The sequence below is a fragment of the Lagenorhynchus albirostris genome, chromosome 5 (assembly GCF_949774975.1).
Source record: "Lagenorhynchus albirostris chromosome 5, mLagAlb1.1, whole genome shotgun sequence".
Lineage (NCBI taxonomy): Eukaryota > Metazoa > Chordata > Mammalia > Artiodactyla > Delphinidae > Lagenorhynchus > Lagenorhynchus albirostris.
This window is the reverse complement of record NC_083099.1, coordinates 16,874,956-16,898,100: the sequence shown is the minus strand read 5'-3', so window position 1 is coordinate 16,898,100 and position 23,145 is coordinate 16,874,956. Positions and strand designations below refer to the sequence as shown.

The 23,145-nt window shown below is 35.4% G+C and overlaps 1 protein-coding gene across 5 annotated transcripts in view; it reads left to right on the top strand.

Annotated features, from left to right (window-relative positions):
- EIF2A (eukaryotic translation initiation factor 2A) overlaps positions 1 to 23,145 on the top strand; it is a 38,046-nt gene that overhangs the window by 4,485 nt on the left and 10,416 nt on the right. For 2 of the 5 annotated variants that reach the window (XR_009540630.1, XM_060149627.1), the window contains exons 2-10: positions 5,279 to 5,348; positions 10,481 to 10,555; positions 13,559 to 13,677; positions 14,791 to 14,890; positions 15,251 to 15,333; positions 18,356 to 18,429; positions 18,573 to 18,717; positions 18,902 to 19,018; positions 21,968 to 22,539. Coding sequence is in view for 4 of the 5 variants with exons in the window: in XM_060149627.1 (XP_060005610.1) it covers positions 5,279 to 5,348; positions 10,481 to 10,555; positions 13,559 to 13,677; positions 14,791 to 14,890; positions 15,251 to 15,333; positions 18,356 to 18,429; positions 18,573 to 18,717; positions 18,902 to 19,018; positions 21,968 to 22,539 (1,355 nt within the window). In the remaining variant the exon portion in view is untranslated. Of the gene's footprint in view, positions 1 to 4,827; positions 4,939 to 5,278; positions 5,349 to 10,480; positions 10,556 to 13,558; positions 13,678 to 14,790; positions 14,891 to 15,250; positions 15,334 to 18,355; positions 18,430 to 18,572; positions 18,718 to 18,901; positions 19,019 to 21,967; positions 22,563 to 23,145 lie in introns of those variants that run through there. The other 3 variants (XM_060149628.1, XM_060149629.1, XM_060149630.1) reach the window with 3 other exon arrangements.

The following is a 23,145-nucleotide window of genomic DNA, read 5'->3' as shown; positions in this document are numbered from 1 at the left end:
AAAGGGATGGGCTTTTTAAAAGCCTTTTTATTTTGATATAAATTAAGACTTGAAAGAAGTTGCAGAGAGAATAAAGAAAGTTCCTGCATATCCTTCATCTAGCTTTCCCCAATGATAATATCTTATAGTATCTTAGCCAAACCAGGAAATTGACACTGGTACAGTCGTATTTACTAAACTGCTCTCCTTATTTGGATTTTACTAGTTTGTGCATATCTATATTTTATCATGTGTAGATTCATGTAGCCACCACTATCAGAATATAGAAATGCTCTGTCACCACAAAGATGTTACCCATTTATCGTTGGACCCTCCTTCCAACTCCAGCCGTTGGCAACCACTGATCTGTCCTGTATCATGATAATTTTGTCATTTCATGAGTGTTATATATCCTGGTGAAAAGCCAACCATTTTTTTTTAGTAAGTTTTTATAGCATGGCCGAACATAATGATTTGTGATAAATATTGAATAGCAACCTTAATATAATACAAAATTATTGAGACTACCTAGTGAAATTATCTTGATTATTATTCAAGGGACAATTGAAATGTACTTCTAAATTTCAAACAACAACAGTTTGCCTTTTTTTCTCCATCTCTATGCAAAATACAAATGTATTTTCCTTAAAAAAAAAGTTTTATAAATGGAGTCATAGACTATGTAACCTTTTAATTTTTGTTTTCAAAGTGTTCTTTATTTAGAATGTGAACATATGCATGTTGAAAAGCAGTTGATTGATTTGACTCAAGATTTTGCTTCTCCAGAAACATACTAAAACCAGTAATTGAAAGCCACATGAGACTGAATGCTACTTGAGCAAGAAAGACATGGCACTTTTCACACTGACATTTCTGTCGGTGTTGCCTTCTGAGATTTTGGGTTAATAATCTGCATTATTAAGTTAAGTGGGAGTTTTGCTCCCCCACTCCTGTCTTAGTACATTCTGGCTCCTGTAACAAAAATATCATAGACTGGGTGGTAAACAACAGAAATTTATTTCTTACAGTTCCGGAGGCTGGCAAATCCAAGATCAGGGCACTGGCAGATTCAGCGTCTGGTGATCACCTGCTTCCTGGCTCATAGACAGCCATTCTGCACTGTGTCCTCACATGGTGGAAGAGACAAGGGACCTCTTTGGGGCCTCTTTCATGAGGGCAGTAATCCCATTCATAAGGGTTCTTCCTTCATGATCTAATTACCTCCCCAAAGCCATTCCAAATATCATTAGGGATTAAGTTTCAACATATGGATTTGGGTAGGGGTCCATAAACATTCAGTCTTAGCAACTCTTTTGGGATCTTCTACATGTCTTAGTTTGGGATATAAGTATGAAATAGAAATTTTGGAAAAGGAAAACCTTGTACCCATACTGGTTGCCCTGAATACCCTGAAAGTTCCCACTGCTGTGGCCAGAAGGCCACCTTCATGGGTTCTGAGGTACCGCTGCCACTTTAATATAACGTACGAAAACTTTGGATTTTCACCAAGTGAACATTGTGGTCGGTAATAACAGCAAAGTCAACAGATACAGAGGACCAAGGTCACTAGGTACAAGTGTCATGAGAACACAGGAAGCTGAGATGAGCTAGGGAAAGCTTTTTTTCTTTTTTGCCAATCACTTCAGGCATGTGTTAAGGCAATAGAGCATGGTTTGATTGCATCATCATATGGTACATTTTAAAAGTATTGCGACTTCATTGGGTATACACTGATAATGTACTGTTTTGTTTTCCTAGATAAGTATGAGAATTTTGAAAGAGCGATTAGTGAGTTAAATTGTCACTGCAGCTTGTGGGAGGGACCTCATTAGCCTGACAGAATTTTATGCAACCTAGCGATAACATGTAATCTGACAACTACAAACCCCCTAGTTTGGGAAATTCACTTTTTATTAATCCCTCAAATAAATGTTTATTAAAACCTTAACTGTAGTATTAAGAAAAGAATGGCTTGTTTTCTTCTAAATCATAATGTATCATACATTATATTGCAGCAGACGATTGATTTGGTGACAAGAAACAACACAGCTTTGCCTGTGTAGTAAGAGAATTTTGATGCAATACTTGATTTTAGCCAGAACGCCAAGAAGCAATTGAGAATTTCTGATGCTAAAGAATTAAACTTTGTAGTTTTCAAGTCTTCTAGGAAAACATTTCCTGGCACAAAATGTTTACTAAATGTATTAGAGATTTTTAGAATAGATATCGTCAGTGTTTCATTCAAGGTGTAGCAGTAGACTGAGCTCCTTTTGAAATCATCATTTTGAGTGTAGTGATGGACTCATTTTTTAAGATCCCTAATGCCTAGCACATGGAGCTGTGCAGGGGCCAGGTATAGAGTCTTGTAGGCAGTAGTGTGAGGAGTTTAGATTTTGATATATGTACAACACTTTGCTAGACTCCATTCTATTCAAGGGCAAACTACCCACAGCAGTTTGGCAACTCAGTTTAGTATATGAGGAAACATGGTATCCAGTTGTATACTTGTGGATATCTGACCAGAAACTCATTATTCAATTACGTGTTTACTCCCTTATTTTTCATCATTTCCACTAGAATGGAAGCTCTGTGAGTACATAGATTTTTGTCTTGTTTGTCAGTGGTCCTTTTACTTTCATTCTAACTTAAAAACAAAAAATTTATTTATTTATTTATTTATTCATTCATTTTGGCTGCGCCAGGTCTTAGTTGCGGCACGCGGGATCTTAGTTGTGGTGTGCGAACTCAGTTGTGGCATGCGTGCAGGATCTAGTTCCCTGACCAGGGATTGAACCCGGGCCCCTTGCATTGGGAGTGTGGAGTCTTACCCACTGGACCACCAGGGAATTCCCTCAGTCTAACTTTAAATTATTTACTTTGGGAAGGTAGATTATATTATTTTCAATATCTGAAGATTGAGCTAGTTAATTTACAGGTAGAAAATTGATGTTATGAGAACTGTCCCTTGAGAAGGGAAAGGATATAGGGATCAGAGTTGGAGCCAAGAGTGACCCCTCGCTACCAACTTTGCTGCTGAAGAGTGGGAGATTTGTGAATAGCTGGCAGAAAAGGAAAGAAGTGAAATTGTAGCCATGGACTTCAGTAAAACTTATTCCTTTCTTCAGCTCTTATACTGTTGCTGCTAGCAGGAGTTCTAGCTGATAAAATAGTTACTCATCACCAAGTCCTGTCAGTTTTCTCTCTTGAATATTGAACACTTATTCTCCACTTTCCATTTCCACTGCCCTACCCTAGTCCGAGTTTTGTATTGTTTTGTTTTTTTTGTGGCTGTGCTGTTCGGCTTGCAGGATCTTAGTTCCCTCCACCAGGGATGGATCCCAGGCCCCTGGCAGTGGACGCTTGGAGTCCTAACCACTGGACCACCAGGGAATTCCCAAAGTTTCTATTATCTCTTCTGTAGGACTACTGCAGACCATCTTGAGTAGTTTCTTCACATCTTACTGCCTTCTGGTTCACTGTCTACACTGTACCAAGTTGAGCTTTTCAAATTGCAAGTCTAGTTTTAAAAATCTGCCTAAAACTTTTTGAAGTTTCCCAACATTCTTAGGCTGCAGTCCAACGTTGCCTAACTTAAGCCACAGGATCCTGCTTGGTCTGAGCCCTGTTTTCTTCTCCAGATCCACCTCCTTCCAGCCACGCAGGCCTCCTTTCCATTCCTGTGACGCTGTCATCTCTCTTGTCACGGAGTTTCTGTGACTGTTACTGTTCTCCTTGCTTGTTAACTGCTGTTCATCTTTCAGATCTCAGCACACAAATCACTTACTCAAGGATGCTTTCCCTAACCTTCCATTTTTAGATTAAAACTCCATATTATTCACTGTAGTAGCCTCTTATATGTTTCCTTTGTAGCACTAAATGCAGTTATAGATTTCCATATATTTGACTAATTATCTGATTAGTGAGGTCAGGGACAGGCTGATTTTCCTCCCTATTGTATCTGTAGTACTCAACATAAGGTTTTGGTGGTAGTTTTTTTTTCCTCCAGTAAGCATTTGCTGAATGAATGAATCATTTTATTTGGTTCAGCTTTAGAAGCTTCTAATTCAGTCATTTTAAAAAAGTATAATCTAGTTCTGTAGATGTTTCTGCTTATTTAATCTTGAACTTTGTTCCCACTTAATTTTTTAGAATATTACTATCATTGGGAGTTTAGTAAATGAATGTATCTCATCCTGCTTGTTCTCTTAGCTTGAGAAATTGTAAATATATTAATAATGTCATATTTTTTAAGAACTTTGAATGAATTTATACTATATTTTTATGTTATTATTTTACATAAGGCACACAGTATTTTAAAGTTTATATTTTGCTGATTGGGGCACAGATTCAGAGGTGGGGAGGATCTAAGATTCCACAATCAGATAGGAACTGAGGTCTACCTTTGAGTTCATGTCTTTTCTACTATAGTACAACTGCCTTTCACTGGTGACAGTTACAATTTTGAGTTTTTAATGATAAAAGTTACTTGAGAGAGTAAGCTGATACAAAGAAGATTTAACGTAGACTCAGCTCCTAATTCTGTTTCCAACATCCATACATTTTGAAAATGAGATTAGAAAATAATGTGAAAACATAATACTAAGATCACTTTTTTCCATTTGAATGAAGGAATATAAGTATGAATGCTGTATCTCAATGCAAATGCATAGATTTCTTGTAAGATAGATAAAAGTGGATTTATTGAAGTAGTCTCCTTAGAGACTAAATGAATTTGCTCTATAGGAAAAGAAGTAAGAGGGATATTACCTGTCTTAGTCAGTTCAGGCTGCTATAACAAAGTACCACATACTGGGTAGCTTATAAACAACAGAAATTTATTTCTTACAGTTCTAGAGGCTGGAAGTCTGAGACCAGGGTGCCAGCATGGTCATGTCTGGTGAGGACCCTCTTGTTCGTTGACTGCCAACTTATTGTATCCTCTGTGTTTTTCTTGTAAAGGTACTAATCCCATTCATGAGGACTCCACCTTTGTGATCTAATAACCCCCCAAAAGTCTCCACCTTCCAATCGCATCACATTGGGATTAGGGTTTCAACATGAGGATTTTTGTGGAGACACATTCAGTCCATTGCATTACCTATTTATTTCTCAGCGATTACATGATTTTATGCAAGAGGAAGTAAAGTGTGCCCTTTTAATGCTGATGTTTGATAGTTCTATGAAATGTTTAATGATTTCGTTAGTATTTTGACTGAAAGCTTTTTTTTTTTTAAACATTTGTGATAACTGAGTATTTATTAACAAAGTAATGGTGGTTCTTTCCCTTTTTTTTCTTTAGTCCGAGGGTCAGAAGGACTATACATGGTGAATGGACCACCACATTTTACAGAAAGCACAGTGTTTCCAAGGTATGGTTTATTTTGTCGAGTAATGTTACAGAGAACTATACAATGCATTCTAAAGTATTTTTGTTGTTATATTCTGAACAAAAAAGAAAAAGAACAAATAAACTAGTTTCTTGGGACATATTATATAATATTAACAGAAGATGGAAAGAATGAAAGAATGCATATTCTCTATCAAGAAAAATGATCTTTAGATTTGAAAATAATAGCTTAAGCATGTTTAAAAGAAAAGGTGTAGGCAATAGTGTAATTCAGTTCATACCTCTAGCTTAGAAGAATTTTATCTTAGGGACTGAGGAAAGACCTGTAAATGTGATAGCCAAACCACTGCCTATAATCTTCGATAAATTATAGAATGAAAAAGGTATAAGAAATGAAGAAATATACAAAAAATATATACATATAAATATATAGCTAGATAAATAGAGAGACATTTTTCCCAAAAAGAAATAATGGAAAGGTAAACCAAAAACTAACAAAAGTCATTATCTATAGGAGGAGAGAGAATTGCAGGATCCAGGGGACATGTCTGTAAATGAACTTTGGTATATATAGTTTCGACTTTGGACCACGTAATTGTTTTAAATTTAAAAAAATATTTAAATGGAAAATGGGAACAAGTGAACCTAGCTTTATATTAAGTTGGTGACATAACCATATGATGATGTACAATATTCTTAAATGCATTCAATAGTTTTATTATTAATAGAAAATTGATGTCATCCTTTTAAATCTATTGTAGGGTAAAACAAATAAATAATTATATTAATGTCATTAGGAACCAAAGTTTCAGCATAAGAGTGAAGTGGGGAGATAGACTTGCATGTATCAATATGAATTCATGATTTCTTTTCATAAAAACATTTGTATTTCGTAGTTCTGTCCACTCTAAAGGGCTAGAGCCAGTGATAACCTGGTAGCAGTAAATACGTCACAGATTATGATTTCTAAATGCCATTCTTCACTAAAAGGAACCAGTTCCTTGGAGGAGTGGTCAACTCCAGGTATAGGACAAAAAATGTATGAGTTGAGCCATACATGTCTTGTGCCAGAAAGCAAGGAAGTTACAAAAGACTAATGGGGTTTTGCTAAACTGTCACAGGAGTCAACATGAAGGGATTTATACCAACCTTAGATGGGACAATTTGAGCATTAAGAAGAATAATGACTCTAAGAATTAAGACATGTTAAGTATATAAGTAGTCTGTAAAAAAATCCTCCTCCCTCCAAATCTTACTGGTCAGCATTAGAAATTGATGGGATCCTTGTTCATTACTTTGAAAATTGATAAAGAAAGAAAAAAATCAAGCATTTATGTTGCCTTTCCTGTACAAACTATTTTTCAGTAACCAAATTGTTGATGAGGAAAACTTCTTTATAGAACAGTAATAGGGCTTCCCTGGTGGCGCAGTGGTTGAGAGTCCGCCTGCCGATGCAGGGGACGCGGGTTCGTGCCCCGGTCTGGGAAGATACCACATGCCGCGGAGCGGCTGGGCCCATGAGCCATGGCCCCTGAGCCTGCGCGTCCGGAGCCTGTGCTCCGCAATGGGATAGGCCACAACAGTGAAAGGCCCGCGTACAGAGGGGAAAAAAAAAAAAAAATCACCTTAGAACAGTAATAAATTTAAAAAGAATGATGGGATTAGATAATCACCATTTCGTTATCCTAAAGAAGTCATGTATCAGTGGTTCTCAAACTTTGCATGCATCACAGTCATCTGAAGAGCTTGTTAAAACACAGGATACTGTTCCCTCTTCAGATTTTCTGATTCATTAGATCTGGGGCAGGGGCCCAAGAATTAGAATTTTTAACAAGTTCCTAGGTAATGCTGACACTGCAAGTCTAGGGTCCACACTTTGAGAACGACTGATCTACGCAAATGATCATTAAAAGATGCTGTTAGATGAACTGTTGATAGGGAACTTTATAATCAGGCTGCCATCATCTGACTCTATTGACCATTGTTTTTTACTAGACTCAGTTCTCTAGAACCTTGTTACAGGAAGTATGGGCCCAAGATCAGCCATACTGGCATCACCTTGAGCCAGTGCAGAAATCAAACATCAGAACATCTCAGGCCCTTCGCAGCTTACTGAATCAAAATCTGTATTTTAATCAGCTCCTCAGTGATTTGTATGCACATTAATATTTGAAAAGCACCACTTTAGAAAATAAGAGTCTGTGTTAAAGCTTTTGTGCTGCGCTTCATTGGGGAGTGCAATCCCAAGGCAGCAGGAGTGAGGGGGAAAGGGAAATGAGACAAGGAAGGAGTGAAAGCAAATATAGAGTGAGGTGCACTGAACTGACCACAGATTCACAAAATCCATCCAAGTTGCTTGGTCATGCAGAATTTCTCCAGAGAGGTTGTATAGAACCACTGTGCCTTAGAACAATCTGTTTTGAAGAGGATGGGTACGAAATTGGTCTGCAGCCAGAATCTTCTTTTGATCTGTTCGGGTTGAATCTGAGTGCCCGTGCTTCTCTTCCTGCTACTGCAATAGGCATAATGGAAGCCGTGCTGAAATGGGGCCTTCATTCTTGGAGAGTCTGAGACAACCAGTGGTGTTAGGAGATGAGGTGGCCAGGTCTCTTCGTTGAATAGCTGGTGCCTGGGAACAGGAAGGATTAGGTGAGTCTGAGCAGGCGCATAATGAGTCCAGTACAATCTCAGCATCACTAAGAGCAGAACAAGGAGACAATATGTGTCTCCTGGTAAATTGCAATAGGAACTATGCAGTACTTACCTTCTATGAAGATTTTTTAAAATCTGCTTCTAATCAAGCTTTTAGATGAATGGTCCTTGAATTTGGCTGCACATTAGAATGACTTGGGGAGCTTTTAAAAAACCGAATATCCAAATACTGGCTATTAAATGATAGTAAGGAATTATTGTTAATTTCATGAGTTAAAGTGGCATGGTGGTGGTTCTCTTTTTTAAAAATGCCCTCGTCAGTTAGAGATGCATACTGAAGTATAGAGTAAAATGATATGACATCTGGTTTTGCTTTAAAATATTCTGGCATTAAGTATGAAAGTAGGGAGTAGATTAAAGAAAACTGACCATGAGTTAATAATTATTTAAGCTTGGTGATAAGTGTGTAGGGGGATTATCATACTTTTGCTCTATTTTTGTGTATATTTGAAATTTTTCATTTAAAAGGTTGTTCCAGAAGGAAATAGACAAAATTTTCCAAATGCCAAAATTAAGAAAAGAATTGAAGTCTGGATACTATAGTCTAGGAAGCTTGCCTTCATTCTTAAACAGAATTCTAGAATAAGTTATTAAAAAGACAATTTATAATCATTACATTAAGGAGGTAATTATTGGAGTCAAAATGAGCTTGCTAAGAATAAATTGTTTCACGTTTATCTCATTTCCTTTCTGAGTAGAATTTCCAGACACATCAGAATAGAACTATAAACATGATTTTAGCAAAGTATGTGAGAAATGAGAAAGTCTTTTGGTTGAATGATGTTAGTGACAGAGTTGTCATTGGTTAAGAGCTGTGAAGTCAGCTGACTAAATAAGTTGATTTAGTTTGAGGGAAGGACTATTGGTGAGCCACAGGAGCTTGTTAAAAAGTCATCCAATATTCTCATAATTAATTTAGATGATAGCTTAGAATTATGTTTTATAACTTATATTTTACTTAAATCTGTGAGAAATGACTAATGCTTTTAAAAGGGAAAATGAAGATATAAGTAGATATCAGTAGGCTGGAATAATAGACCAAAAGTTGGGTAAGATTTAAAAAGAATAATTGTAAAATTCTGCCTTAAGGTTCAGAAATAAGTTGCACAAGTATAGAATGGAGGACATCTTGGTCAATAGCTATTTATGTAAGGGAGTGAGAAAAAAATGTTTTAGTAACTATACACTGAGGATAAGCTACCATTATTGTATGATTGCAGAAACACAAATGTCATCTTCAGATGAATTAATGCAAAGACAGTGTCCAGGATTTCCCTGGTGGCGCAGTGGTTAAGAATCCGCCTGCCAATGCAGGGGACATGGGTTCGAGCCCTGGTCCAGGAAGATCCCACATGCCACGGAGCAACTAAGCCCGTGCGCCACAACTACTGAGCCTGCACTCTAGAGCCCGCGAGCCACAACTACTGAAGCCCGTGTCCCTAGAGCCCATGCTCCACAGTAAGAGAAGCCACTGCCATGAGAAGCCCGCGCACCGCAACCAAGAGTAGCCCCTACTTGCGGCAACTAGAGAAAGCCCGCACACATCAACGAACACCCAACGCAGCCAAAAAAATAAATAAAATAAATAAATTTATTTAAAACAACAACAACAGAAACAAAGACATTGTCCAATTTAGAAGGGGTGTACTGGTCAGTTCTGTGTGTGTCGTTATTTGACAATTCAAATATTTGTTAGCCACAAAGTTCTGATCTAATGTTGTGACTGCACATATGGACATCTACTGTACACACATGCACACATTTCTGTTTGGGTCTTCATTATCACTGGGAGGTGTACTCACAGTAGCCATCTCCAGTTGAGAAATACAGTACTTAAAGTTTTGATCGTTTGATAGAATGTTGCCAAGAAGTTCGAGTTCCACAGGTTAGTTTTTGTACAGAATCCTGCATCCATATTTTTTTAATGTGAAGATCCTCTTATCGTTGTTATACTTTCTGTCTCTGCACATGAGAAATTGGTGGAAGGTCTTTGTCCTTGAAATCCAGGGTCACCTCTTGGCCGCTTGAGGATATTTTATCCACCATTGTTTTGTTATGCAGGTAGTTTGGGAAATTCTTCACAAAACCTCCGTGTTGAAATCCTTCAGCTCTCTCAAGATAAGGGCTGACAGCTGGTAGCTTCCACATACACCTACATTTTTGGGTTTTCATACCAACTAGTTATTTACCCAAAAGGGCTCTATTTCTTACTTAACATTGGTCTGTTGGTATAAAATCAATTTCCAGCCTTACAGTGGTAGTTGGCACTGCATTTTAAGCGAGAAAGTATTTTTGGTAGACTAAAGCATTTTGGAATTATTTTCTAAAATTTATGTAAGTTCTTAGTCATTAAATTTGTGGTAAGATTGTGGATTTTTAATCAGATTTTTTAAAAAAGTATTAATGCTTATGAATTTAAGCTTTTTTTCTTATTATTTTCAGAGAATCTGGGAAAAATTGCAAAACCTGTACCTTTAGTAAGGATGGGACCTTGTTTGCCTGGGGCAACGGAGAAAAGTGAGTGTTCATTTATATAACATTTTATGTGTGTGTTGTGAATATAAAACATAATTGTTTTATGTGAATAACATGTATTTGGATGTCATTTATAAAGTCCATCTTTTAATGTGTTGGTGCTGTTAGGTATTATCTCCAATATAACATCCATAGAACATCTACAAAGTTGTTAGTTTCTGTTTATGTGCCAGGACTTCTTTGAGTTCTCTAGTTACTTAGAATGAAAAAGTAACATATGGGGCTTCCCTGGTGGCGCAGTGGTTGAGAGTCCGCCTGCCGATGCAGGGGACACAGGTTTGTGCCCCGGTCCGGGAAGATCCCACATGCCGCGGAGCGGCTGGGCCCGTGAGCCATGGCCGCTGAGCCTGCGCATCCGGAGCCTGTGCTCCGCAACAGGAGAGGCCACAACAGTGAGAGGCCCGCGTACAGCAAAAAAAAAAAAGGGCAATTAATTTAATGCAGAAGAAGCTGAGAGGTTGTTTTAAATAGTGCTCTAAGTGATTGGTTAGGGTTTCCTAAGTTCTGCACTAACATTTAGAGAATAACTCTCTTTGCTTGTTTATGGTAGATACCTTATATCTTTGCTGTTAACTTATTAACAACTGTCTATATTTATTACTGTTAGTTTTATTGTGTATAACAGCATGTCATCTAAATATAAGTTATTCAAAAGTATGTTTGGTATAGTCTGTATTACATAAAATAATCAGATTACAAAATTGGTCTTGCCAAAAATAGTATTTTGGTTCAGTGTTCATAATTTCACTTAGAAAACCAATTCTTTTCAATTTTCCATAGTCACTGTATTTCAGTTCACAGCAGGAAAATGCCTGAATATTTGTTGCTTGGTTTAAAGTTATTTTTGTTGTTTTTAGCCAGATATAATATCTTAGATTTTTTAAAGGGGGAAAAATGATTGCATCCTTTTAAAAAGTATATTTTAAATGTTTCTTACACAGTGGTACTATATTCTGAGGTCTTTCAGCTATCAGGTCAGATTGGATTAACACATGATTTTTAAAAATGCTAAAATGATTGCATTGAATTAGTTGATTCATTTCTATGACTATAAGTAGCTGGCAGAATTAGCTTTTATAATTAAAAATGTTCATCAGTATTTTATTTTTTTTTAAGTTATTGAATCCAACCAACAAACTACTACTCTCAAATTATTAAGGATATAATTATATTGGGTCCTATTCACAGTGTTAACAGACAGTCTTACTCTCAGCCTCAAGGAAAGGACGTACTCTCAACTTTTCTTATTTCTTTAGGTGAAACCTATTGTGGGTATTTGGGGTTTTTTTTCCAATCCATATTTTATTGTTTTTCTAATATTTATATATATATTTTTTTATTTGGTTGCGCTGAGTCTTAGCTGTGGCATGGGAACTCTTAGTTGCGACATGCATGTGGGATCTAGTTCCCCACCAGGGATCGAGCCCAGGCCCCCTGCATTGGGAGTGCAGTCTTAACCACTGCGCCAGGGAAGTCCCTAAATCCATATTTTAGTTTACACTATTTGAGTAATGAGTTGATAGAAATTTACTATCTGATGGGACATATCATACATCTTTTCATTGCCTATTATCTTTTTGAGGTATCCGTTATTCTACTAGCTTACAGTTTATTGAGTAAGTCTATTTTCACTTTGGCAATTATTATTAATTTTTTATATGTCATATCTCCACTTTGTTTTCTGTTGGATTCAACTCAATCCTCTTAATATGTCCCTACATGTTGTGTCCATCTTTTTAATAGATTTTTTTATACCTGGTTCTAGCATTTATTTCCTTAAGGTGCTGCAGCCACAACAATACATATTGTTCCTGGGGCAAGAGAAACAGATATAGTGTATTGATTGTGGTCTTTGCTGGGTTCACGGTTAACTAAGTCAGAAGCTATAACTGATTTTTCCTTAAATGTGTGCTTATTAAATTAAAATAAACACCCTTCATTAAACTAAGAATAACTTTAAAGTTTATTAACAACAACAAAAAAGAAAGCTTCATGTAATTCTAAAATATGTAATTTACAGTAAGTTGTAAAGAATCTACAGTCATAAGTGTGTGTGTTTGTGTGTATGTTTCTGTGTTTAAATAATATATGGTAATTGGTTATTCTTACCAGTTGCCACTTATCCTAACCCAGCGTCCTCAAACTTGAGTTGAACAAAGTAACTTTAAGGAACTTCTGCAATGAGATGGAGTATCTTTTTTTCTTTCTTTCTTTCTTTCACCACAAGGACTACGTAAGAGCAAGTCAGGCCAAACAGGTTTCAGCGCATTGCTCTGGCATTTATTAGGAGTATGCTCTTGGGCAAATCATCAGATCATTTCATTTTTCTAACCTTCAGTTTTACCATTTGTAAAATGGAGATGATAATACCTGTTTTATGAGATTGTTGTGAGGATTAAATGAGAAAATGTACATAAAGTGGTTAAACCAGAACATGGTTCATAGAAAGTGTCCCCAAAAGTGGAAACTGCTTTTTTTTTTTACAATTATTGTCTTTTTTGTCATTGTACCACGATAATTCTTACAGTAATATCTTTTGTAGACTGCTTCTGAGATTTTTATAGACATCAAAAGTATCCTTGCTGATTTCCCTAACCGCTGCAGTTTCCATTTACTCAAATTAAAAAATATATACTTTTCATTTTTCTCTTGGATTTGAAATTCGTCAGCTTGTCTGTAGATTTGTTCTGTGTTCACTTAAAGGCCTGTTTTTTCCTTTTTGGTTGAAAGTGGTATCTATTGTATCTTTGTGCAAATTCTATACTACTTCCCAACACCAGCCTTAAATAGGGGCCTTTTGGTAAAATGTACTCTTTTACGTTAAAGTGTTTATTGGATATTTTCTAGAACTGACTGAAAATTGATTTTTATGAGGAATGAACACTTTAGAGTGATCTGTACTTAAAAAGAAGTATGAATGTTTTGGATAGTGCTGGCTATTGTGAAACAGTGTTTCATTGCTGAAGTAATTTCTTTTGAAACCAGAATAAATGTTATCAATGTCACTAACAAGGGACAACTGCACTCCTTCGACCTTCCAAAGACAGTTTGCCTTGAGTTCTCGCCAAAAAACACTGTCCTGGCAACGTGGCAGCCTTACACTAGTAAGTATTTTCCAATTGTAAAAATATTCTGACAGGACCAACTCAGTGGGGAAAAAAAAGGAGGTTTATAACCTTATAGGAAAGTAATTAATATTTATGATAGTAAATAGTGTTTGAGAATATTTTTAATTGACAATGAATCTTGTATTCCCCAAATAGAATGTACTTTAAGTAATTTCAAGGTATAGTAAGTTAGTGAGAAGATCCATCATGAGATAGAGGAAAAGAAAAAAGCTCAAGGGAAAATTTGTAAAGTAAATAACCAATGGATAGAGAAGATCGCAAAAATTAAGAATAATGACCTTTAAAATAAAAATCGTTTTATATAATTATAAATGAAAGAGGAAGTACAGTAGACACAACATCTAAGAAATGTTTATGGTGTGACGAAGGTAGGAAATGGTGTGTCATTTTCTAACGCATTTAAAGATCTAATATACATTATATGAACATTTTATTGGCTTGGCCAACAGTTCGTTGGGTTTTTCCATAACATCTTACAGAAAAATCCAAATGAACTTTTTAGCCAACCCAATATATAGCTGTGCTTCATAGATCAGTGATAAAATATTGGGTCCCGGTATAGGGCTTATTTTAAGAAGCATTTTGTAATAATGTGGATATTGTTGAATAAATATATGATAGTAGCTCATTGTTGGGTTATGAACTTCCTGAGTTCGTTCTTCCAAGAGGCATGGACTCTAATGAATATTATTTTTCCAAGTAAGTAAAAGGGAAATTGAGAATCAGTTGAAGACTGTGAGTGGTTTTATATAACTTTTTTTCATGTGTGTGACTTACAGACACAGCTTTCGTGATAAGACAGTTTAATCTGTTTAACAGCAAGCTATGTCACACTTAATCTCTTAAGTATTCTTAAAAACTGTAGTAATTAACTCATTTCAGAAATAACAAAATTCTGCTCAGACAGCCGTCATATTGTCATAGCTTTAGGAATGGATGATTAAATCTATAATTAAAGCTAAAGGGGAAAGTTGATTTAAAGCAGCTCTTACCCGATCTTTATAATCTTGTTCAAATTTTTTCTAAGAATGAAATCTTTTTACTAGTGTTAGGAGACAATTACTGCAAAAATTTTTGTTTTTATGGCAGCTTCTAAAGATGATACAGCTGGGATACCTAACCTACAACTTTATGATGTGAAAACTGGGACGTGTTTGAAGTCTTTCATCCAGAAAAAAATGCAAAATTGGTAAATAAATGCTTTAAAATACTAATTATTTTTTAAATATTTTAAATATCTTTGTTGTATGTTATTTTTTTCTCTGGTATTGATTTAGAAAATAACTTCTCAGATCAAAATCTAGATCTTTAAGGATTTTGTATGTGAGAATGTAATAGAGTAAAAACTCGATCGTTTATTTAGTATTTGAATCAAAAGGAATAATATTTTTCTATTATATATGCTGACTAAAACTATTAGTAACTGACTTGACATCATATTTATAAGTATTTTTCCTTAAATAGTAAACAATATCATAAACTTTAACATGTTAACATATGATGTTACATTCTATTTAAAATTTTTTAATATTCTTTCTTTTCAATGTAGGTGTCCATCCTGGTCAGAAGATGAAACTCTTTGTGCCCGAAATGTTAACAATGAAGTTCACTTCTTTGAAAACAACAATTTTAGTATGGAAAGATTTATGAAATAATTTTATTATTTGCTATAAATATGTACAGTTTTTATTGCCTTATATGGTATCATAGGGTTCTCCTAAATACTGTTAATATATTAACAGTTGCTGTTATAGTAATTCATTTGAATAACTCCAAGTGTAATTGCTAGTAAAACTTTATAACACAAACATTCTTTTATAATAAACTTTTACTATCTAATAATTACTATTAAGACATTTGAGTACCTCTTTCTGAGTTTAGTTGCTATTGAAATTCTGTGATACAAATTTTTAAAATATTTTGTTGTGTAGAATTTCAAATACAAAAGTAGACACCTAGTCCCATAGCCATCAGCCCATTGCCAAACCTTCTTCATCCATGCATCTGTCCACCTACCATCTCTTCTACTCTGCTAAAGAAAATTGTAGACATCGTATAATTTTACCTATAACTATTTCAGTATGTATTCTGAAGATTAGGGCTCTTAATATTTTTTTCAAACTTAGTCATAATACCATTATCACAGATTATAGAATATCTGGTCAGTGTTCAAATTTCTAATAATTGAAAATGTGATAATTTTTTTAAAACTCAGGATCCAAATAAGGTCCTTCACATTGCAATTGATTTATATATCTTTTAAGTTTCTTTAAGCTATAAGTTCCCTCTCCATTCTTTTTTCCCCCTTGCAATTTATTATTTAAGAAACAAAGTTACTTGTCTTATATATACTCCCATATTTGAGTTTTGCTCTTGTATCCCATTCTGTAATTTAACATGTTCATCTGTTTCCTGTAAATAACTATTTGGATCCAGAGTTGATCAGCTTCAAGTTCTTTTTTGCAGAGCTGAGGGCAAGACTACATCATAAGGCCATGTTCAATTCTTTTATCAAGAAGCACATAATGTCTCATTGTCTTTAATTTTGTATGGTTAATTGGCGTTAATGTTCAATGCGTGGTTAAAAATTGGTGATACTATAGTTTCCCTCCTTCCCCTATCATTTATTAGCTGTACTACCTCTATAAGGAGAAATTCCCCTTTCTACTGTTTGGTTACCTAGTGGACCATTTATATGGGAAAGGCAAAATAAGTATTCTTCTCCTTTATCACTTTTAATAAAATGAGTTCTTTCTCTAGCAATCTCCATTGCAACCGATTAGTCCCCACCCCCAACCTAATGAACTATGGATTTAAACATGATGTGTTTCAGTCCATTTTAATTACTATTCTTATTGATTTTCAAATTGTCCCATCATTGGTCAATTAGTCTTTAATGACTTTTTTGCTATATGGTAGGACAAATCATTCTAGGATTATCTTGTATATTTCTTGCTATACACATAGAATCAGCCAATTCTCCAATATACTCTGCTCCCTTTTAGTGGAAAATGGTATTTAGAGACCACAGTCTGGGTGTAGAGGATTCTCATTGCTACTGTGTTGATTGATCATTGTTTCTAGGCCTTTTTTTTTTTTTTTAATCTTATATCTGTATTGCCTTTTGCCAACACCAAGAATGTGTTTCTCTGGGATAACAGGGGTGATAGTTTGAGAATATCACATCCACATAATTATTCATTTGCTTTATTCTTCATTGACCACATAGCATTCTTAGAATAGCAATACCAATAGTAACACCTATAACATGATTACTGAAAAATAATTTAAAGAAGAAAGTTTTGCAGTTCCTTTTGTCCTTAGAATATTCCATTGGTGACTGAACATTTTTTAGTACAGTCACTGACTTACAATAGTTTGAGTTAAGATTTTTCAACTTCATGATGGTGTGAAAGTGCTATGTATTCAGTAGAAATTGTACTTTGAATTTCAATCTCTTCCTGGGCTAGCGCCATGTGGAATGGTACCCTCTCGTGATGCTGGGCAGCAGCAGTGAGCCACAGCTCCCCGTCAGCCACATGATCACAAGGGTCAACAATTGATACACTTAGAACTCTTTTGGACCTGTACAGACATTATGTTTTTCACTTTCAGTTGATTATTCAATAGATTACATGAGATATTCAACACTTTATTATAAAATAGCCTTTGTGTTTAATGATTTTGCTCAACTGTAGACTAATATTAAGTGTTCTGAGCACTTAATATTTAAGGTAGTCTAAGTTAAGCTATGATGTTCAGTACATAAGGTTTATTAAATGCATTTTCAACTTATGATATTTTCAACTTACCATGGGTTTATCAGGACATAATCCCATCATAAGTCGAGAAAGTAGAATGGGAATTGGCAAATGTTCACATGTACAGAAGATGGCATGCAGGCTGATTTTGACACCATCTACACAGTCATTTAGCATTACCCTTCAATTTCCTGCTTTTGAGGCTTAATCCTTTCCCCACTAATTTGGGGTAGGCTTGCTCGCTTATCTTCCTTGCCTCTTTATGAGCATGCCAGAAGAAGGGGGCTGCCAGATTAGCAGTTTGGTATGCTACTTTTGAATAGCTGTTGGTCTCTATATTTGAACAAAGAAAGAGTAATAGCTCTTGATCCCGTTAACTAGGAGAGTGTAGTGTTCATAACATGCTTTCTTACTGCCTGGCACAGAGTAAGCACTCAACAAATATCGGCCATTGTTATAGTTACTATTGTTGATTATCATTGTTGTGGATCTGTTTATCACATTAGTTACAGAATTTTCATTTCCACGTTCTACAGTAGCAAGCTAGGGTCATCTGTCCCATCAAATGGGCTCTAAGACTACTTTAGTTCAGAGATTTAAGAGAAGAGAACTGATATTTATTTAATACCTACTGTGTGCCTGGCACTGTACACTAGGAATTAGGTATGTAATCCCATTACTTGCCCAAGGTCACACAGTGACTGAGTAGGAATTCAAGCATAGGTCTTTCTCACTCACCCATGCTTTTTCCACTCTGTTACTCTGCCTGACCGACATGAGACTACAGTGAGCCGTTTTGTGTATAGTTACGTTAACCTTTTATAATGCATTCAGAATTTGAGATATTTCTATTAGCTTCTCTCATTAATCTAATACCATTTACTTTTTTTTAGATACATTTGCAAGTAAGTTGCATTTGAAAAAAATTAATGATTTTGTGTTATCACCTGGACCCCAGCCGTACAAGGTAACTGCTAATGTTTTTGTTTGTTCATGTGGAATATTATGAGATTAAGCCTTTTCCTAGTTTTTAGTGACTTTAAAAACATGTCCATCTTAGTTTATATGCTTCAAAAAATTTAAGTCATTATTTATGTCTGTGTATCTTAGGTGGCTGTCTATGTTCCAGGAAGTAAGGGTGCACCTTCATTTGTTAGATTATATCAGTACCCCAACTTTGATGGACCTCATGCAGCTTTAGCCAATAAAAGTTTCTTTAAGGCTGATAAGGTTACAATGCTATGGAATAAAAAAGGTATGATAAATATATTTTATCTCCCATTTTGTTTATCAAGCATTAATTTAGACTTATATTCCTATGTGTATAGAAAAAGAAAAGAGTATCAGTGCTTATTCAGTGAAAATTTACATGTGCTTTGTTACAATCACCATTAGTTTAATTTGTGTTTTAAATCTAATTAAAGTTTTTACCCTTACAGCTACTGCTGTGTTGGTAATAGCTAGTACTGAAGTTGACAAGACAGGAGCTTCCTACTATGGGGAACAGACGCTGCATTACATTGCCACAAATGGAGAAAGTGCTGTGGTGCAATTACGTGAGTGTTCCAGCAGTCTTCCTTTAATAGAATAAATGATAGTAAAAACTACAGTGCCATAAAGATGATATCATCTAAGTTCTTGATCAAGTGATAGAACTCACATATTTTAATAACCTTTAAGATAAAATTCCTCTTATCTTCCCCAAACATACCTTATTTTGACAGAATCCAATTAGTTAATTTAGTTATGCCAGCAGTTTAGTAGGGAACTTGCTGAGTGAGATAATTCCATTGTAATAGCTCTTTGGGGACTTGTTTAATTAATTATGACAGCAAGTTGGTGTAGCATGTTTAGCACCATCTTCAGAACTGAAGAGTTTTAACCACTTCATATTTTGTTTTGATGAGTTAACTGTGAAAAACCAGTTTTAAAATTCTGGCAACTCCCTAATCTTTTTTATTTTGAATTGAACATGTAAGGGTAAGGTAACCTTTCTTTCAAAAACTGTGTATTCCCATTCAAATCAGGAACAAAACAAGGAAGACCCGCCTCCCTTCCATTTATTATTTAACATTCTGAAAGACCTAGTCAGTGTACCTGATCAAGAGAATAAGTATACAGTTTTGAAAGGTGAAAATCGAATCATCTCTGCTCATCAGATGAAGTTACAGCATAAACAACAGCCTCTTAAAAAGCAAAATGGAAGGAAAGATTCCATATACAGCAACAAAAAAGAAATATATAGGACTGATGGGAAGAAAACTTTAAAACTTCTGAGGGGCAAACTATAAGCTTTAATAACTTTACCAAGATGTCATTTCTCTCCAAATTGATCTAAAAATTAAACTAAAATGCCAGTAGATTTTCTTTTTTACAACTAGATAAGCTGGTTCTAAAGTTGATATTGAAAAATAAACATGCAAGAATGTTTTGAAAACTTTGCAAAAAAAATAGTAGCGAAGGAGGGATTCTGATACTGTTAGATATTAAAATGTAAAGCAATTGTAATTAAGACAATTTGGTTCTGGCTTATGGATAAGCAGATAAATCAGTGGAACACAATAGGATCCACAAATAGATCCATACTTCCAAAGCCATTGACATACAGTAAAGTCAGCATTTGAATCAATGCAGGAAAATATTGATCATTTAATATATGGTTTGGGGACAGTTGGCTAGCTATTTGGAACAAAAAGTTACTATTGCTAATTCTTTACCAAAATAAGTTCCAGTTGGGCCAAAAAATTGTATCTAAAACTACAGAACTAGAAGAAAATGTGGGAGAATTTTTTTCTAATTTTTTTTAAAATTTTTATTGGAGTATAGTTACTTTACAATGTTGTTAGTTTCTGCTATACAGCTACAGCAAAGTGAATCAGCTATACGTATATTTTTCTAATCTTAAAGTAGAAAAAGACTTTAAACAAAGTAGAAGTCGTATGGGGAAAGTGATAAATTTTAGTATATGAAGTTACAGATATCTACACTGGGAGAAGAAAAGAGTCCATAAATTAAAACAAACAAAAAATTAGGGAAAAAAAGTTTTAGACAAGGGATAAATATGAGAAAAGGTGAATTTTGTTAATATCTCAAGTGTAACAATAAAAGACCAATAACAGGAGAGAAAAATAGGTATAGGACAGTAAAAAATAGTCCACAAAAAAGAAATAAAATTATGTATAAGTATACTAAAAGGTGCTTCATTTATAATAAAGGAAAAGAAGATACAATTTTTCACTTAGTAGGTTGGCAAAGATAAAAATATGAAACAGTATGAGTGAGAGTGAGGGGAGAATCTTTGCTATCAAAAACTACTGGTAGGGCTTCCCTGGTGGTGCAGTGGTTGGGAATCTGCCTGTCAATTCAGGGGACATGGGTTCGAGCCCTGGTCCGGGAAGATCCCACATGTCGCGGAGCAGCTAAGCCCGTGCGTCACAACTACTGAGCCTGTGCTCTACAGCCCGTGCTCCGCAACAAGAAAAGCCATCGCAACGAAGAGTGGCCCCCACTCGCCGCAACTAGAGAGCCCATGCACAGCAACAAAGATCCAACGCAGCCAAAAATAAATAAATTTAGTAATAAAAAAAAAAAAACACTACTGGTAGTGTAAACTGGTACAAGTTCTTTGAAGGGCATTGTGGTGGTACATTATGAAGTAAATGTATGTGCCCTTTGACCAGGCAGTTTCTCTCCTACAGATGTATTTGTGTACATTTACAGTGGAGTATAAACAGCGAGATTTGTAATGGAATACAGTGCAACTGAATGAGGCAGAGCTCAGTGTGCTTACATGGAAAAATTTCCAAGAGTATTAAATGAAAACAACAAAGGTTTAGAACTTTTTGTGTGTGTGTTAAGTGCTTAAGAGAGAGATGCTTAATTTCAACAAAAATATTCTGAAAGGATATGCAAGAAGTATAACAGAGGGCTGCCTTTGCGTAGAGGGACTTATTTTTGTGGCATGTCTTTTTATATAGTTTGTATCTTTATTACTGTATGCATATATTACCTCTTCCAAGAAAAACTAGTTTTTTAATAGTAATAATAACCTATGCTTCTATGAGCCCACATTGCCAGAACGTTTACAAGAAATTAAGGGACTTCCCTGGTGGTCCAGTGGTTAAGACTCCGTGCTTCCACTGCAGGGGAGCACGGATTTGATCCCTGGTCAGGGAACTAAGATCCCATGTGCTACGCGGCATGGCCAAAAAAAAATTTAAATAAAAGTACTAAAGACAAATAATAATATACAAAATCGTAAAACAATTATAAAAAAATAAAAGAAATTAAGATTCATTAAGGGTTCTTAAATAAATTTATGATCATACATTAATCCCCATAGTATGTCATGTAAAAATATTTTAACATACCATGAAATTTTTGGATTTTTTTTTTTTAGTGTTTGTTGTGTTTATGAGTGTTATGATTGTAATTTGTGCTATTAAATATTATAATACTATACGTATTTCTTTATCACTAACTTGGATTTTATATTCTTTTTCTAGCAAAAAATGGCCCCATTTATGATGTAGTTTGGAATTCTAGTTCTACTGAGTTTTGTGCTGTTTATGGTTTCATGCCTGCCAAAGCAACAATTTTCAACTTGAAGTGTGATCCTGTGTTTGACTTTGGAACTGGCCCTCGTAATGCAGCCTACTACAGCCCTCATGGACATATATTAGTACTAGCTGGATTTGGAAATCTGAGGGGGCAAATGGAAGTGTGGGATGTTAAAAACTACAAACTTATTTCTAAACCGGTGGCCTCTGATTCTACATATTTTGCTTGGTGCCCAGATGGTGAGCATATTTTAACAGCCACATGTGCTCCCAGGTTACGTGTTAATAATGGGTACAAGATTTGGCATTATACCGGCTCTGTCTTACACAAGTATGATGTACCATCAAATGCAGAGTTATGGCAGGTTTCTTGGCAGCCATTCTTAGATGGAATATTTCCAGAAAAAGCGATAACTTACCAAGCAGTTCCAAGTGATGTACCTAGTGAAGAACCTAAAGTTGCAACAGCTTATAGACCCCCAGCTTTAAGAAATAAACCAGTCACCAATTCCAAACTGGTAAGTAAAGTTTTACTACTTTGGTAGGAAAAGGTTTTTCAGTGTGTAGCGTTCCCTAGATCCTTCTCTTATGCATGTTCTTGTGTTACTTAGTATCTGATTAGAAGATATAAACTCTAGGGTAGAAATTGTGGAGGACCTGCTGCTGAAGATGGTGAATGGTTGTTTTGGGTTTTGTTTTTTTGTTTGTTTGTTTTTTTGGCCATGCACTGTGGTTTACGGGATTAGTTCCCTGACCAGGGATTGAACCTGGGCCCCCTGTAGTGGAAGCGAGGAGTCCTAACCACTGGACTGACACGGAAGTTCCAGTGAATTATTGTTAAGTTGACAAAGTAATTAATGTAAAATCTCTGGGAAAGATAACTGGGTGTGACTTACTGGGTGTAGATTGTGGGCTCAAATTCAAATGCCTGTCAGGCTAGGCTGCTAGTGTAAGGCAATGGTGAGTGGGAGAGAATGGTGAAAGGGAGAGAGCATGCCCTCTTTCAAGGCCATAGCAACTACACAGCAGTAGCCCATTGTTTCCACAGGAGATTTTAGGCCCAGTTTGCCAAAAGTTTGATTTTTCAAGGCAAGTCTGGATGCTTGTATGAAATTTCTCAATTT